Source organism: Andrena cerasifolii, chromosome 4, assembly GCF_050908995.1.
Source record: "Andrena cerasifolii isolate SP2316 chromosome 4, iyAndCera1_principal, whole genome shotgun sequence".
NCBI lineage: Eukaryota > Metazoa > Arthropoda > Insecta > Hymenoptera > Andrenidae > Andrena > Andrena cerasifolii.
In genome coordinates, this window is record NC_135121.1 from 13,227,451 (window position 1) to 13,242,769 (window position 15,319).

At 45.0% G+C, this 15,319-nt stretch overlaps 2 protein-coding genes across 3 annotated transcripts in view; one reads left to right on the forward strand and one right to left on the reverse strand.

Moving 5' to 3' along the window:
* Positions 1-15,319, forward strand: part of LOC143368482 (uncharacterized) — a 328,678-nt gene that overhangs the window by 81,362 nt on the left and 231,997 nt on the right. The window lies entirely within an intron of this gene.
* On the reverse strand, positions 2,555-5,564 carry Npc2b (Niemann-Pick type C-2b). The gene is made up of 3 exons (XM_076811304.1): positions 5,347-5,564; positions 4,071-4,375; positions 2,555-2,894 (listed from the first exon to the last, which is right to left on the reverse strand). The coding sequence occupies exons 1-3, from the start codon at positions 5,423-5,425 to the stop codon at positions 2,811-2,813; spliced, it is 468 nt and encodes a 155-aa protein (XP_076667419.1). The 5' UTR covers positions 5,426-5,564; the 3' UTR covers positions 2,555-2,810.

A 15,319-nucleotide genomic window follows, 5' to 3' on the forward strand; every position in this document is an offset into this window, starting at 1 on the left:
ACACGCGAGAGGCGGGAAAACGTCATCGTCGGGCGAAAATCGCGACCGTTCGAGCCTCGATCGAGCGACATTACGCAGAACTCCGCTATTAACGCGGCCATTAGGCTCGCGGTTAAAAACGTTCTGGTTCCGTGCGATCGGAGCACGCGATTAAGCCCCCGTTTTCCTTCACGCGACGCCGTTTACCCGATCTTCACGAAAGCCACCGTAAACCTCGCAATTCCCGAAAATCACCGACTGCTGCGAGAACCGAGCCGTGATTCCCGAGTCAAAATTCTCGTCGTAGGCTTCGGGAAGAAATGTGTCGAGAGGAGAGTCAACGTTCGCCTGATAGCTACGACCGTTTCCACATTGTCGCATTGAATTGTTAGTTAGGTTCTTGTAATCCGGTTGTTCGTATCGTTGGAGAGATTCGCGCGTCCAGAGAATTTTCCCGGGTATCCGCACGCGGCAGTAGCTATCAACGCTGCCAAGATTCCTACGTTATCGGCAATCACTGAATCAAGAACCCGTCTTGCTCGTGTTATAGCACAGACGAGGTATAGGATAGACGTATCACCTTATAGGAGTTCGTGTCACCACCCTATGTTACCGACCCATAATCTAGGAAGTAGGGACTGAATTGAGTGGCCTCTGCTCATGAACAGCGTCCAACTTAGGAACTACTCTGAAATGGGTTAAAATGCTGATGGGTGTGTGTACGTGTTGACTTGTTTAGAATGAGAATTTGACAGATGGCAGGCTTTCGCTACGCTGCGCTTTGGCTCGGTTTTTCAGAAACTGAAGGACGTTATAAACCTGAAGTGCTTTTGTAATCGTGTGTCGATGCTAGTAACTAAAGCCTGCCCTACAGGATGAGACTTGTCTTGAGGCATACCTCGAGACGAGGTCTCATGTCTCGTGCTGGCAGGGTCGAGAGAAGGAGAGAGACCTGTCTCGAGACATGCCTCGAGGCAAATCTTATCGTGTAGGGGCCGCTTTAAGGCGGAATCTCATAGCTGCCGGTAGCTGCGAGCTGTCGCCACTTTTTGCACTAGTGCAGGGGTGAAACAAATGAATACTTACTTAGCCACAATTTTCTTAAATAATCAACGGGCGAATAAGCAGATACAGTGTTCTTCGGATTATGGAGAAATATTCGGGACCCGGAAATTCTACATGATTCGAGGCAGTAGTTACCACTAAATTGATTCATCTTTGGCAGGGCCCTCGCCCGAACCATCTGACCAGAAGACTAAGCGACGTAAACCGGGAGTGAGTGACATAGCGCACCAGCGGGTGACCCTCGATCGACAGCAATCGACAGCAACTTGAGTTATCCGGTACAACAGGGCTGAGCAACTTGTTCGTCGCCGCGGGCCGCACAGTCCCCACTACCAGTCAGCCGATTCCCCCACCATCAGCAGATTAGCCGCCACTCCATGTTCCTTCCTTTTACTACTACCAGTGCGGTCATATATAAGTGCGGCGTACACTGTAGGAGTTAAAAGAGTATGGTGGGGCCGTTCTCCTGCGGCCCAGCAGAGTAGGCAAGTCGAGGAACGGGCCGCGGGTTGCCCAGCCCTGCAGTACAGAATATGAAAATATTCATATTTCTCACTACAGCTTGTCAGAAATTTCGGTTCCTTATAACAGTTATTCGGAATATCGGTTCTTCGTAACTGTTTCAGTCAGAACCGATATATAACAGTTTGAAACAGTTTTTTTCGGAACCGTTTCAACCCCTGCGAAAATGTTTAATATCTCCGTCGTTTATGGACGTATGAAAAAACTCTTCAGAAAAAAGTTGTAGTATATAAAGAGGCGAATATAATGGTAGGGAATTTTTTTTCAAGGTCACTCTTTCGAGTTTTCAAGGTCACAGATATTTTTTTTTGTTAACAATCGTATATGCTGCGTATGTAGTCTTAAACAGAAAAAAAATCAAATTCAACGATATATCGTAATGTATATTTATGTCAATTTTTAAAAAATTAAAAATTTACGAATTTGTTGCACTTCGTTTTCCCGTGGTCCAATCGTCTGAAATTTTATCCAGATCATTTTCCCAACAAGTGTCAGAATTCTGGGAGGTGAGACCAAAAAAATCTCACAAAATAATTCTCGTCAAGACTAGCTAAGGTCCACCCTAGTGTTCATGTACAGGGAGATCGATGGAACTTTCATTCATAGTGTTAAGATGTGTTCTTGTTTTGTCGTGATCCTTCTTTCCCTGTCGTTGAACGGCATACGTTTATAAAACGATCTTTAAATTGTTACTCTAACAGAATGATTTGTAAATCGCGGGTTTCGATTTTACCCGTGTTGGATTCTAGTTCCTGCCACGCGTAGCGTTATAATCTGTGTCGAGACTTCACCGGTAAGGTTGCATGTGACGTCTATATCTCGACTGTGGTTATGGACACGTATCTTTTTTTATTCCATTGACCACTTACTGTCAAGCATGAAGTAAGAGTCATACTGTCAAGGTTATCAAGGTCGTTAACCCCACGTCGCGATAACAGCCACTGCATAGCTGCCTGACCGCGAAAACAGATATCGCGTAGGCGGAGGGTGAATTATAGAAAAGTCTTTATTAACAATTACAGTGACTGCGCACACTCTGCGGTGTACTCATTAAGCTCGACGGTAAACAAAGACTATGCGAAGAATCGCTCCATCCGGGGAAAAGATCAGTTTCCATCGTGAACACGCTCTTCCACATCGTCCATCCTATTGTACATAAGTTTCGTATACAGAGGCCTAGCTCTGTCACTTCTGGGACACGGGTGTGCCTCTGCCAGAAAGAACGAGCAGCTCCTCTCAGGCTCTCAGTTGGTGATCTTCGCTGGGACCTCGAAGCACGAGATAGTGTTCCCTCCGTCCATCAGCGCGTAGTGTATCACCATGGAAACCTAAAAACGATTCTCAGTTTCGTGAAACAGCTCCGCGTGGCGTTCGACTAACAAGGGAAAATCGGTTGCCCGAACATCCCGATTTTATTCAAACTTTTCAGGTTTGTAGAGGACTTCGACAGAGGTATAAGACGATTTGCGGTTCTTCGGGGTGAAAAACACCCCTTGTATGTTAATGTGTGATTTTCTATTTTCATGTATACCTTGAAAACTATAGCAGATGTCAAGAAAAATTTAGCATGAAAACTGAACGGCTTTTTATGACCTATAAAAGCGTCTGATCAAATTGTTTACAATTTGTAATTTAAACAGTACAACGATCCCCACCACAAATTTCAAACAATTCGATTATATACTTTTATACAAAATAGTTTGCAAGATATTTATACTGCAAAATAGAAAAGTACTCGTTAATCTTTAGGGCGTTTTTTCACCCTGAAGAATCGAAAACGGGCACAAACGAAAAATTTCCTGATACTTCTATCGAGGTTCGCTACAGATCTGCACAGTTTCAAAAAAATCGGAATGCTCGGGTAACCGATCTTCCCCTGTAAACGGACGAGAGATAAAGGGAATAGACGATTTTATCGGGTAAGCGTTGCAAAATCGCCGCGTGTCTTCCTCGCGCGCGATAACGCGACAACAGTCGACTATTCTACCATGAATTGCGACATTATTAGCCTCGTCTAGCCGATATGATACTCGCGTTTATCGGTCTAGATAAATGACAACGAGACGCTGTTTTGATTTCTGCGTGCCTCACCATCTTTTCCTACACATCCCCGTATTATTATAATTCCATTCCTCCTAATATACATTCTCTGTCGTCGTTTACTTCCTTTGTAAACACACCGTTCGTTCTTACATCCTCTCACGGTTACCTCAGTAGATACTCAATCTTTACTTCCTCTCCAAATTCTTTTTCTACCCCCTAAACGCTTCTTTAGGTTAGGTTGTAGAGCAGCAGTTATGCTGAATTACTGTTATATTTGTGATTGCAGTGGTGCAAGAAAGACATTTAATAATAATAATACTAATAAACCAACTCCACGCGCGACTCGTCGTTAGAATTTCGCGCGAGAGCATAAGGATCGCAGCCCCAAATTGCAGGGGTTCGAGCACGCGGACATATGAAACTGGTCAGCCGATTAGCATGAGCAACTGCGAGTACTTTACCGTGGGGTAGACCGCGAGTATAGGGAACTCTCGTCTGTAGAGGTACTCGGTGCCCTTTTTCAACGAGCATCCAGCGGTCGTTCCGTCCAGGTTGAAAACGTTATCGCAGGCACTCGTCCCGTCAACGCCGACGAAGGGCAACGGCACGCCCAGGATGGCAGCGTGAACATTGTTGGTCAAGACCTTGGTGTCCTCCTGAGGCACGAAGTTCTGTTCGAACGAGTACTTCGCCCTGCGCCTCAGCTTGCACGGCGGCGCGTCGCAGCCGCTTATCCTAACCCGATTGGAGTCTGCGAACTTTTCTCCTGAAAAAATCAAATTGCCAATGCCCACCGCATTCATCGACCGCGTACATAAAAAGCGTGCCTCCCGATCGAATGGCATTGAAGAGGTTTACATAACCGATATCTTCAAAGCGATTCGCTACTTCGGGTTTATCGTGAACCGCGTGTGTCGTAATTCTGCCATTAGCAGAGATAGGAGGGAACTGGTCTGCCACGAGTTAATAACTCTAACAACGCGTCGCCGCTTCTTTGCATCGATCCTTCGTTTAATTAGATGCGATCGTTACAGTGGTGAACATGAGACACTACGCGCGCTACGATTTAACGAGGGTCCACGGATCCAAGATATATCGTACAGGGCGTTTCAAAACACGCGAGGCGCTCCAAACCGAGGGGAAGACTTTCGGACGCGCAAGTCTCGCGCTCCACTTTCGTTTATTTTCTTCGAATCGATACACTCTTGCCTTCTGATTTCTGCCGCGTGTTTTGGGAACACCTGTAGAGCACACGAGAAGCTGTCCTTTGTACGGACTCCGTACGAACCCCCGACAACGGCCCCCGCTGAAAGTCCAAACGATCTGCCTGTCGCGCTTCAAGGGAACTTTCGTTGCTTCACGGTAATCCTCGATAAAGCGGACCAATTTACCAACTTTCACGTTTCAGCGACTAGCGACGTTGCATACTTTCAAACGGAACCGATAATTCTCCAGGAAAGCGAAGGTTACGTAAGCATGCAGGGACAGAAAGTGGGGAAGAGAGAGGCTAGATACTCTAGGATGGCGCGTGTTTGCTCGCTGATTTAACATGGAACTTGAACCTCTAACTGTAAACATGGAAAACGTTCGGTCTACGTGTGGATCGCGGATTGGATCGTGGAGCCCGTGTGCAAGGGGAACGAAACAGGACTGGCTTAGATGCGGCAAACTCGCGGCACAAGGAATCCAACGGGCATAATCGGCGAAGTAAAGTCGAATCGAACTATTGTTACGCACCACTGCCGCACTGGTTGACTTGGGTGGCGGCGGCGAGCGCGAGCAGAGCCGCGAAAACGAGAACCGTTTCCCTCAGCATGATCGTCGGTGAAAGTGTTGCGGTGGAAGAAGACTCAGAGTAGGCAACGGGTCCTGGCCGTTCTCGCTCGCTCCAATCAGGTCCAAATCCGACTCTCGACTGAGCCTGTCGCAGTGGGATGCAACGTTATGTCTGTTCATTCGTCAAAGTTCACTTTAAATAGCTTCCCCTTCCCGCGGGGAACGGCTGCCCAGTGGGGATACGGGAGAAAAGCGAGTCACGTGTGGAAGGGATTCTGTAAATTCATGAAACTTCGCGGGGAACGCGGCCTGGCGGGCCAGGCGAAGTCAAAGCCATGTGCACAAAGCAGCAATCAGCGATCTCTGGATCTGGTCTAATCTATTCGTTCAAGAATCCAGAACTAATCTTGCGACGGTGATCATTTTCTCGCAAAACTTGTCAAACAAACGACATTTTCTGACGCGACGTTGTTGGGAAGCTCGCCACACTACCTATACGAAGAACGTAGGAGAATTGAGGGCTCGGAAAATTAAATGTTGTTAAACTGTATTTTAAGAAATATAGTGTGGTAAAGCTCGTGACGACGCACATTTTTTTCAATTTACAGTTTGTTTATCGAATCATTACTATATTTATAGTATAAATTTACTATATTAATAGTATAATAATACTAAATTACTATATTTATACTATAAAATATTTATAGTCGTTTATACTATAAAATATTTATAGTAGTTTATACTATAAAATATTTATAGTAGTTTATACTATAAAATATTTATAGTAGTTTATACTATAAATATAGTAATTTAATATTATTGTACTATTATACTTATTTATTTATAGTATAAATATAGTGCACCATCAGTTTCTAGAAATATTACACCTGGTGAATCCAGATGTACTTAAATAAGTATAATCTATAATATAGTAAATTTATACTATAAATATAGTAATGATTCGATAAACAAACTGTAAATTGAAAAAAAATGTGTGTCCTCACGAGCTTTACGACACTATATTTTTGTAAAATACAGTTTAACAACATTTAATTTTCCAATATTTCTTAGCGTTTGGACAATACTTTTTGCATTTTCGAGCGCTAGTACCCTTATTGTTTCCGAGCCCTCAATTATCTCAGATCAAATATCTCAAATTAAATAAGTACATCTGAATTCACCAGGTGCAATATTTCTAGAAACTACACACGGGAGTATTAGTTTTAGAAATTTCTAGCGTAGGTACTTACACGGAACCACCATTCGGGTATGTAAATAAATTCCCGATAAAGCCCACAGAATTCTTAGATTCCGACTTTCAGCGTTACTACATCATAATTCTGTTACTCGCGGACTCATCTCGCCCTTTCTCCTCCCAAGTGGAAAGCGCGTTTCATATTAAAAATAAAGCTTGTTACTTAGTTGAAACAGGAGTGCTCTCGTCGCGGCCGTGCTCCAGAGTCGCCGTGATCCTACGCAAAGGTGCTCGAGGAACACCGTTTCCCGACAATGCTGTAATTTCTTTTCCTTCCCGAGTTTCCACGTTAGAGTCGCGAGCCGCGACCAAACGGAAATGAAACGGACTGGCGCGACCGCGAAGAACAAAGCGCCGGAAATTAGCAACGCTATCACGCTCCTCCTGCCCTCCTACAAACGGAATTCCTTGCTGCTGCTTAGAAGAATGTCCTCTGATTAATGCTCGCGAACGCGATGGACACTGACGTAGCAATTCCGTACACTTTTGCCCGGACTTCCCGCGTTTTTCCGCTCCTCTCCAAATTATTCCTTCGAAGCGAACTTTGCGCGCTGGACGGATCCCACGTCGGCGGCAAACAGATCCACGACCTTCGTTCCGCTAGTACCCGTCTAAAACCGTTGCGAAATTTCTCTGGAACCACGGTACCGTGATTCCGGACGTAAACAAAGAGGAAAGACGCGCACTACCTTGCTGTAATGACGATCGTTGTCCCGCGATCCCATCACTTCATGTCATAAGTACCGTCATTTCTTATCTCAGTTGCAGGAATACACGTGCCCTGTCCTCGTCGAATTCTCTGCTCGCGAATCAGACGGCACTGCCACGATTACTCTCAATAACATTCACGACGTGCTCAGAAATGTAGTTTTCGAATTTTCTTGAATGGTCCGTTGATAAGTTTGCACGCGATAACGGCAGATACGCACGCGGTCGTGGGGTACGAAATGCAGCCCGCGTGGTAGGCGCTCGGCTGGAATACAAACGAGCAGTTGCCAGTGACAGTAACCTTCAGACCGAGAGGAAGAATTGCTGATGAGTCCGTGGCGATTATCTTCCGCGTATCTCTTTTTGTAAACCTTTTTTCATTCCAGTATTGTCATCCGGTATGGAAAATCGACTCTCGGCAGATATGCCTCGATGGAAATATTGCACGAGCTCGGACGTTCAAGTCCCCGCAGCTTCCCTCAGCCGCAACGCTTGCTGGAATATTTCTGCAGAGGTTTCTTTTGATAGCGAGCGGCGAGAAATTTAATTGCGCAGCGCAGCGTGGAGTAAGTTTCACTCGGTTGCCTCGCAACCTGTGTCCTGCCGCTTAACTCGTCTCTAAACAATCTAATAGAGTAATTGTTGTGGCGTGCCGGAGAGTCGAATTAAACACGCGTCGTTGCGTGCTGGGCAGTGTCGTTGCGTCTCGCACGATCGGAATTCGACGCAGGACGCTCGAAGGGACCGGAAACGTCCCTGCGTTCCGACCGGGGAGAACTGTAGGTTCGAGACGACGTAAGTAAAGATTGGCGACGGATTGACGACCTGGCGACGCAGCAGGGTTCTCGGAAGCGCGATACAAAACGTGATCGTGAAAATGATTACGCAGCCCGCTCACGAAGGTAGACCGCCTTGGCAGTCGTTGCGCGTACGATATTTCTTGTACATACCGAAGTATATAATTCCGCAGTCGATTTCCTTGATGCTGGACTTCCAGACGTGACCTCTCTTTCTTTAATTATCGCAATTATTACGTAGACGATACCTGGTCGTCGGTGTGTCGTGTATATAGCCGACATAAGTAAAGAAACTTGACGTTTTTGCGCAACCTTATCGCTGCTTCGCGGCTACCTACTTATTCGTTCGACGTAAGGCAAATAAACTGGGTGACTCATTCGACTCAAAGGAAATTCGGGCAATAAATTTACTTACAGGAGCAAAAGAAGTTGCCGGTGACGAAGTTGCCCCTACGTTTCGCTCGCAGTCGACCTTGTACAGTAAGGTTGAGCTCGGACGGGAAACAGTGGTCGGGCTGTAGCTTTTGTGACGACGACAAAAAACTGCACCACGAAATTGTCGCTGTCGGTGGTTGACACAACGCGCAACCGGTTTTTGTGGTGTAGTGGGCTTCTAAAGTGGCCCGTCTGAGCTCAGCCTAACCTGCAACGATGCAGAATAAAAGACGCAGGAATTCGCCGAAGAAATGCAACGGAGGAATTAACTGTCTACGAAGAGTCGCCGGGTATTTTCTCTCGTTCCTCTAGCGCGCCGTTCGAAGAATGCGTGACTGCTACTCGCAAGGTCTCTCTTTCTCCGCGCAGCCTCTTCCGAGGCAATTATCCCATCTGGACTAATTAGAACAGTGTGTAAGGGGCTAACTCGCTTATGTCGGCTAAGTAACGGCGTCTTAATTTTCCGCGGAACCTCGATCCTCGCGAAGCGTCGCCAGAGGGGAAGAGGCGAGGAGAAAACGAGGAGAAGCGAGAAGAGCTCCCGAGCAACAGAGTTTCGTCGGAAGCTCGGTCAACCGGCGCAGGTTTTAGGAATCGCTCAAACCAGGCACGAATTATCTCGCGAACGGGTGTCACGAGAAACGTGCTTTCTTCCGTCGGGTTTGTAGATACGATATCAGCTTCATTGCGGTTCAATGAGTTGCATACTGCTGGCTTGCATAAACGCCGCTCCATGCTGTAGGTTAAAAAACAGTGGAAAAGTTGGGTTAGCGGTGTTAGATAAGTGATAGGGTGGAACGATAGCGAGGATCCTATAAACGGCCCACCAACGCTGGGCAACGTTTCCGTTACGGCATGCTGGTAACAGCTTTTCGAATTCAATGCAAACGTGGAACGACTTGCCGGGGGACTAGGTTACCCAAAAGACTTTACGCTTACGTACCTTCGATCGTATAAATATAAAAATTTGAGATACTCGACACGGAGGAGGTATAGGATAGACCTATCACCTTATGGATGTCGTGTCGCCATCCAAACTGCATTACCGACCCGTAATTTGAGGTCTGAAGGTAGTGACATCTGCTCGTGAACAGCGTCCAACTCAGCAACTACTCTGAAATGGGTTGAAATGCTGGAAGGTGTTGCGTATCTGTATACCTGTGACTTGTTTAGAGAGAGAGTTTGACATAGAGGGTAGGCTTTTGCTACGCTATGCTTTGGCTCGGTTTGTCAACGACTCACGCGGATTTCTCTCCGGAAATCCATTTCGGGGATCAAGACACTATGGCGTTCAGAAATGGCAATTCTTCAAAGCCCGTGCAAGCTATAAATTGCAAGATGACATTGTTTATTAGCACTTTGCGTACCCTTGCGAACCCTTTCACGTATCGTGCGCCGAAAAAAGTATTAAAAATTCACGCTGTTACTGATATTCCCACAAGTTTCTAATGCACTGTTTAATCATTCCAGTGAAGTAATAATAATTGGATTCCGTTTGCCCCTAATATTAGTTTACCGCCAACATTGAAATTTACAGTAAAATCTAATTTTAAAAGTCTCACAGAAAGTTGCATGATGCATGAGTGTCTTGTGGTGCATGGATGCAACTGCAAATCAAGTTACTTTTGAAACCCGCATTGTGAAATAAAAGTTTGTCTAGCCCTGAGAAATTTATCGGTTCAGTGAAGTGTGTGCATGGCATAGTGCATATTATCTCGTGATTTCTCAATTCGCGCATCAATTTCATCGATTACTGGACCATGTGGGAGGCCTTTTAATTTAACAGAATTCCATTCAGATATACCTGTTACTTAGAGGACTTTTTCAGAAACTGAAGGATGTTTAAAAACAGAAAATGATTTTATAATCGTGTGCAACGCGATTGTAGAGTCAGTGCCTGTGCCTGCCAAAAAGTGTTTCATAGAGTACCGTGCCTCTACGTGTTAGTGATGCGAACGCGAATTCCCATAAGGTGATAGGTCTATCGTTTTCGCCTATACTTCGCCGATGTTAGTAACTAAGGGGGAGAAACAAGTATCTCACTCATATTTCTCCAAATATTCCTGCAACTATTCACTTACACTAAGTTCAACTAAAACGTATTTATACATTATAAATAATACTACGTGATATGTATAAGCATTAACATTAATGTATCGAACGATTAAACATTGAGAATAAAAGAGAATTCAGTCGGCGCAGAAAATCATTTGCAAATCCAAGGCCAAATGTTACAAATTGCTTGATATCTCGAGTTCTATCGATTATAGTTAATAATAATTTATACTGGGCGGTTAGTGTAAATGTTGTTAACATTATTTGTCACAGCAATAGCCACTGGAATGGATATTTTAGCCGAAAATCCATTTTTGCCGAAGAATTCGCTGGATTTCGCAATTGTAACTAACCGTCGACCTTGTTTTGATCGGGGGACATCATTCCTCGAAGTCTACATAAGGAGCTCACAGATTTTCATGTACTCAGTCGTCGTCGGTCCTCCGGACTTAAAGGACCTCCGGGAACCCTGGAGCTGCCGAGCCACCTGGATCCACTGGACTTCCTGGGGACCTGGTTCTTCCTCCCCCTCCCCCGGAGCTGCCGAGCCACCTGGACCATTCGGAACTGCTGAACTTGCTGGGGACCTGGTCAGGATTTCAACCCTGGTTCTTCCGCCAGCCTCTCGCCCCTCTGGCCTGGGTTCGTTTATTCGCTTGATGTTGATGAAATTTTGGGGTTCGGTAAGTCATTTAAAATTGTATTGTTTTGCGAATGTCAAATCTGATTTCTTCGGTCGTTTTCCATCAACTGTCCTATTTCCATGCATACTTTCGAGAATTTTGCGCGAGTCGTTCTATTTTGTGTATTTCTTCGATGGGTTTGCATGATTTATTTTATTTCATGCATTTCTTCGATGGGTTTAAATGATTTATTTCATTTTCGTGAATTTCTTCGATGGTTTTCTCTGATTCCTTTCATCTCGTCGATGTCTTCGATGGTTTTCCCTGATTCATTTCATGTCTTCGATGGTTTTTCCTGATTTATTTCATCTCGTCGATGTCTTCGATGGTTTTCTCTGATTCATTTCATCTCGTCGATGTCTTCGATGGTTTTCCCTGATTCATTCCATGTCTTCGATGGTTTTTCCTGATTTATTTCATCTCGTCGATGTCTTCGATGGTTTTCTCTGATTCATTTCATCTCGTCGATGTCTTCGATGGTTTTCTCTGATTCCTTTCATCTCGTCGATGTCTTCGATGGTTTTCCCTGATTCATTTCATGTCTTCGATGGTTTTTCCTGATTTATTTCATCTCGTCGATGTCTTCGATGGTTTTCTCTGATTCATTTCATCTCGTCGATGTCTTCGATGGTTTTCCCTGATTCATTCCATGTCTTCGATGGTTTTTCCTGATTTATTTCATCTCGTCGATGTCTTCGATGGTTTTCTCTGATTCATTTCATCTCGTCGATGTCTTCGATGGTTTTCCCTGATTCATTCCATGTCTTCGATGGTTTTTCCTGATTTATTTCATCTCGTCGATGTCTTCGATGGTTTTCTCTGATTCATTTCATCTCGTCGATGTCTTCGATGGTTTTCCCTGATTCATATCATCTCGTCGATGTCTTCGATAGTTTTCCCTGATTCATTTCATCTCGTCCATGTCTTCGATGGTTTTTTGTGACTTCTGTCACTCTGTCATGCATCTCATCGATGGGTCTACATTCTCTGCTCTTTCCTTCAAGTACTTATCTCTGCGGTGGTTTTGCATGCTCGTGCGTGCTCTGCTGTTGGTCGAAATTATCTCGATCGTCTCCAACTCAATAAGCTTTTCCTTAATTTCTTTCCAGGCCGACCACACCGTTACTAACATATAGTAGTTGATTGTTTCAGCTTTTCAGGTTCACCGTTACTCGGGGAATGGAGTTAATAACACAAAAGTGATAGTGAAAGGTGATAGTGAAAAGTGATAGTGAAAAGTGATAGTGAAAAGTGATAGTGAAAAGTGATAGTGAAAAGTGATAGTGAAAAGTGATAGTGAAAAGTGATAGTGAAAAGTGATAGTGAAAAGTGATAGTGAAAAGTGATAGTGAAAAGTGATAGTGAAAAGTGATCGTGCAAAGTGACAGTGAAAGAAGACATCTAAGGAAGCCTAGGCTAATTTATTATAGTATGAAGTATTTAAGGTCCCATGTAAAATTGCCAAGCAGTCACTAAATCATTAACTTTGTTGTTCGTTTATTGGCTCCTCATCTGTGATGAGGAGGTTACCGCTGCTTCCGTTTGCGGAAGCAAGTGACTGAGCATGGAATCGGTATGGGTGGATCAGTTTCATCCCTTGGTGTTCTTGTCCAAAGGGAAAAGTTTCGGGCGTAGGGGGTGCACCTTTTGGTACACTGCCTGCGTAAGTCACCCGGTTCGATTACCCAATCTCCGTGTTGGACGGCTTGAGTCAGGTCAAGTGTTTGCTCCTGACGAGTCGCATCGGAGCAACAGGAATCGTCTGGGAGGCGCCGAGCGCTTTTCCCTTTCGACTTGGACAGCAGGGTGGTAGGAACTGCGCCGTCCAATACTTGTTTCATGCTTACCCTTCGCCTTTCCTTCTTTCCTGAATTTCTTTTAATCGAGTGATTGCTTGGCAGTTCCCTAGATTCTATATCTAAACCGAAGGGATCGATGGAACTTTGTTTCCATCCATCTCTTTGGTTTAGTAGGCTTCATGTACAGGGAGATCGATGGAACTTTGATTCCATCTATCTCTCTACGGGTCTCCAAGCGCAGCAACCTCCTCGCGGTGAGACTTGGTAATCGGTGAGAACCGAGCCGATGGCTGCGATTGTCAAATATTCTAGTCGTATATAAGAATTTCTTTAACTTGCAATACTATGTAACTTAAAATGTTGTTCGATTGTTCCTACCGAACCCCAGAATACGAATATAGTGTTAAGATGGAAGAATAAGGGCAAGTTGGAATATTTCAGCGAGATACTGGAACTGTTGAGTTTTTCACAATTTTTAAAGTCCTCTCTGCTTCAGCATTTTATTGAAATATACAAAGTTACAATTCCTTTGCGAGGTATTCCACGTTACATCATGAAAGCATGTCTTCCACAAATAATGTTGTTGTTTATATAAATTTGTATGTTAAATAAATTTGTTTTGCGTTAAATAAACCGGAATAGGACAGCAAGGTTAAAAGACGAATGTGATATCGTTTTATTTTCTTCCTCCGTTCTTTTCCGTTGAACGAAATATGTTCATAAGACGATTTTTAAATTGTTACTCTAACAGAAACATTTGTAAATCGCGGGCATTGACTCTCAAAACATAAACTAGTTTTACTCGTGCTTAATTCTAGTTCCTACCACGCGTAGCGTTACAATCTGTTTTGAGACTTCACCGGTAACGTTGCATGCGACACTAAAATGGCAAGGGGGTCCTAGGACCCCCTAAACCAGCGACACAAAAATACATTGCTTGATAGGTCTATTCTATACCTCGTCTGTGCCTATACCTAGTTTGTGTACTCGATCTTTTCCGTCAAGCAGGTATAGCTCAGTCTATTTTACCTAGAGCCAACAGGAAAACGCAGGCGTTTAGGTAGGACTTTCGCGAGAGGGCGCTGTCACTTCCTTTTACAGAAGGGAATAAAGCCGCGATTCGACTTCATTTTTCCGAGCTTCCACTACCAAACGATCTTTATGAACCGCGTATAAGGCTTATTCAATCTAGAACAACGAGTGAATTCGTTCCGGAACATTTGCCGCGACCCCCAAACAAATCGTTTTACGCCAGTTGCTTGCCCATTCGTTATCTTTTCGTTCTCTCCTCTTTCATTACCGATTTCATGGTCGTTCGATCGCTCGGCATATGGCCCGGCCACGAGTTCATAATCCAGCCGGCCCGCTCAGCATAAAGCGGAGCGTTTTTGATTTATACCGAGCGGTCGGCGGTTCGCAGCTGAAAATGAGCATCCGGCAGCAAAGGGAGGTATGTAGGGCGCGCGAGTACGAGTGTGCCTGTCGTAAAGAAAAAATTCTTAGCTCTAAAAGCTTTTTACGGAGCCCCTGATGGACGATGACGGCGTTAAAGCATGAAACCGTAAAAAACGACGCCCGGAGATCTCTCGCGTGCTCTCTCGGCAGAATAGCCCGATAATGCGTTCCCTTCGCGATTGAACACGTTCGTCCCGCCGACGAGCTCTTCCGAATACCACACGATCGGGCCTCCGACAGATCTTCGACCTTGCAGCGTGGTCATTTTGGATCGATGAAAATGTATCGTCCCCCCCCCCCCCCGGGCCGCTTTTGTCGCGAGCAACTTCCATTTGCCGAGCGGACGCAGCTTCCACCCGAAGTGTCCGAGTATCCGGCAAGCTTCGAACGATTCGCAGTTTGCCGTTGCACCAGTCCCGAGGTCTATTTTCGAACAGGATGTATTTATAACGAACCTTACCTTTCGCGGGTCGAACTACGTGCCTGCACTCGCGTAAATGGTATTGCGGATGGACGCAGCCTCATTTCGGATCCGAGGCTCGGTGTTTACGATGGTTAAAGTATAAGTATACTCTGGAACAGAAGAGCGGGACACGAGTTATGATATTGTTATATTTATGCGTTTATCGTGACAGATGGCACTCGCGCACTTGCTACTTTCAATTCGATCGTAGATCGTAACGCGTGACAGAAACGAAGCAAGTATGCACGTTGAATAGGGGGTAGGTACACCAGAGACGGAGAGAT

Bases quoted from the DNA above. Each gene is read 5' to 3' on its own strand.
- Npc2b (XM_076811304.1), bottom strand. From the start codon at position 5,425: ATGCTGAGGGAAACGGTTCTCGTTTTCGCGGCTCTGCTCGCGCTCGCC. The intron at 4,376-5,346 runs GTGCGTAACAAT...TGATTTTTTCAG, and splicing joins AGTCAACCAGTGCGGCAGTG to GAGAAAAGTTCGCAGACTCC. The intron at 2,895-4,070 runs GTAAAGTACTCG...AATCGTTTTTAG, and splicing joins TACTCGCGGTCTACCCCACG to GTTTCCATGGTGATACACTA.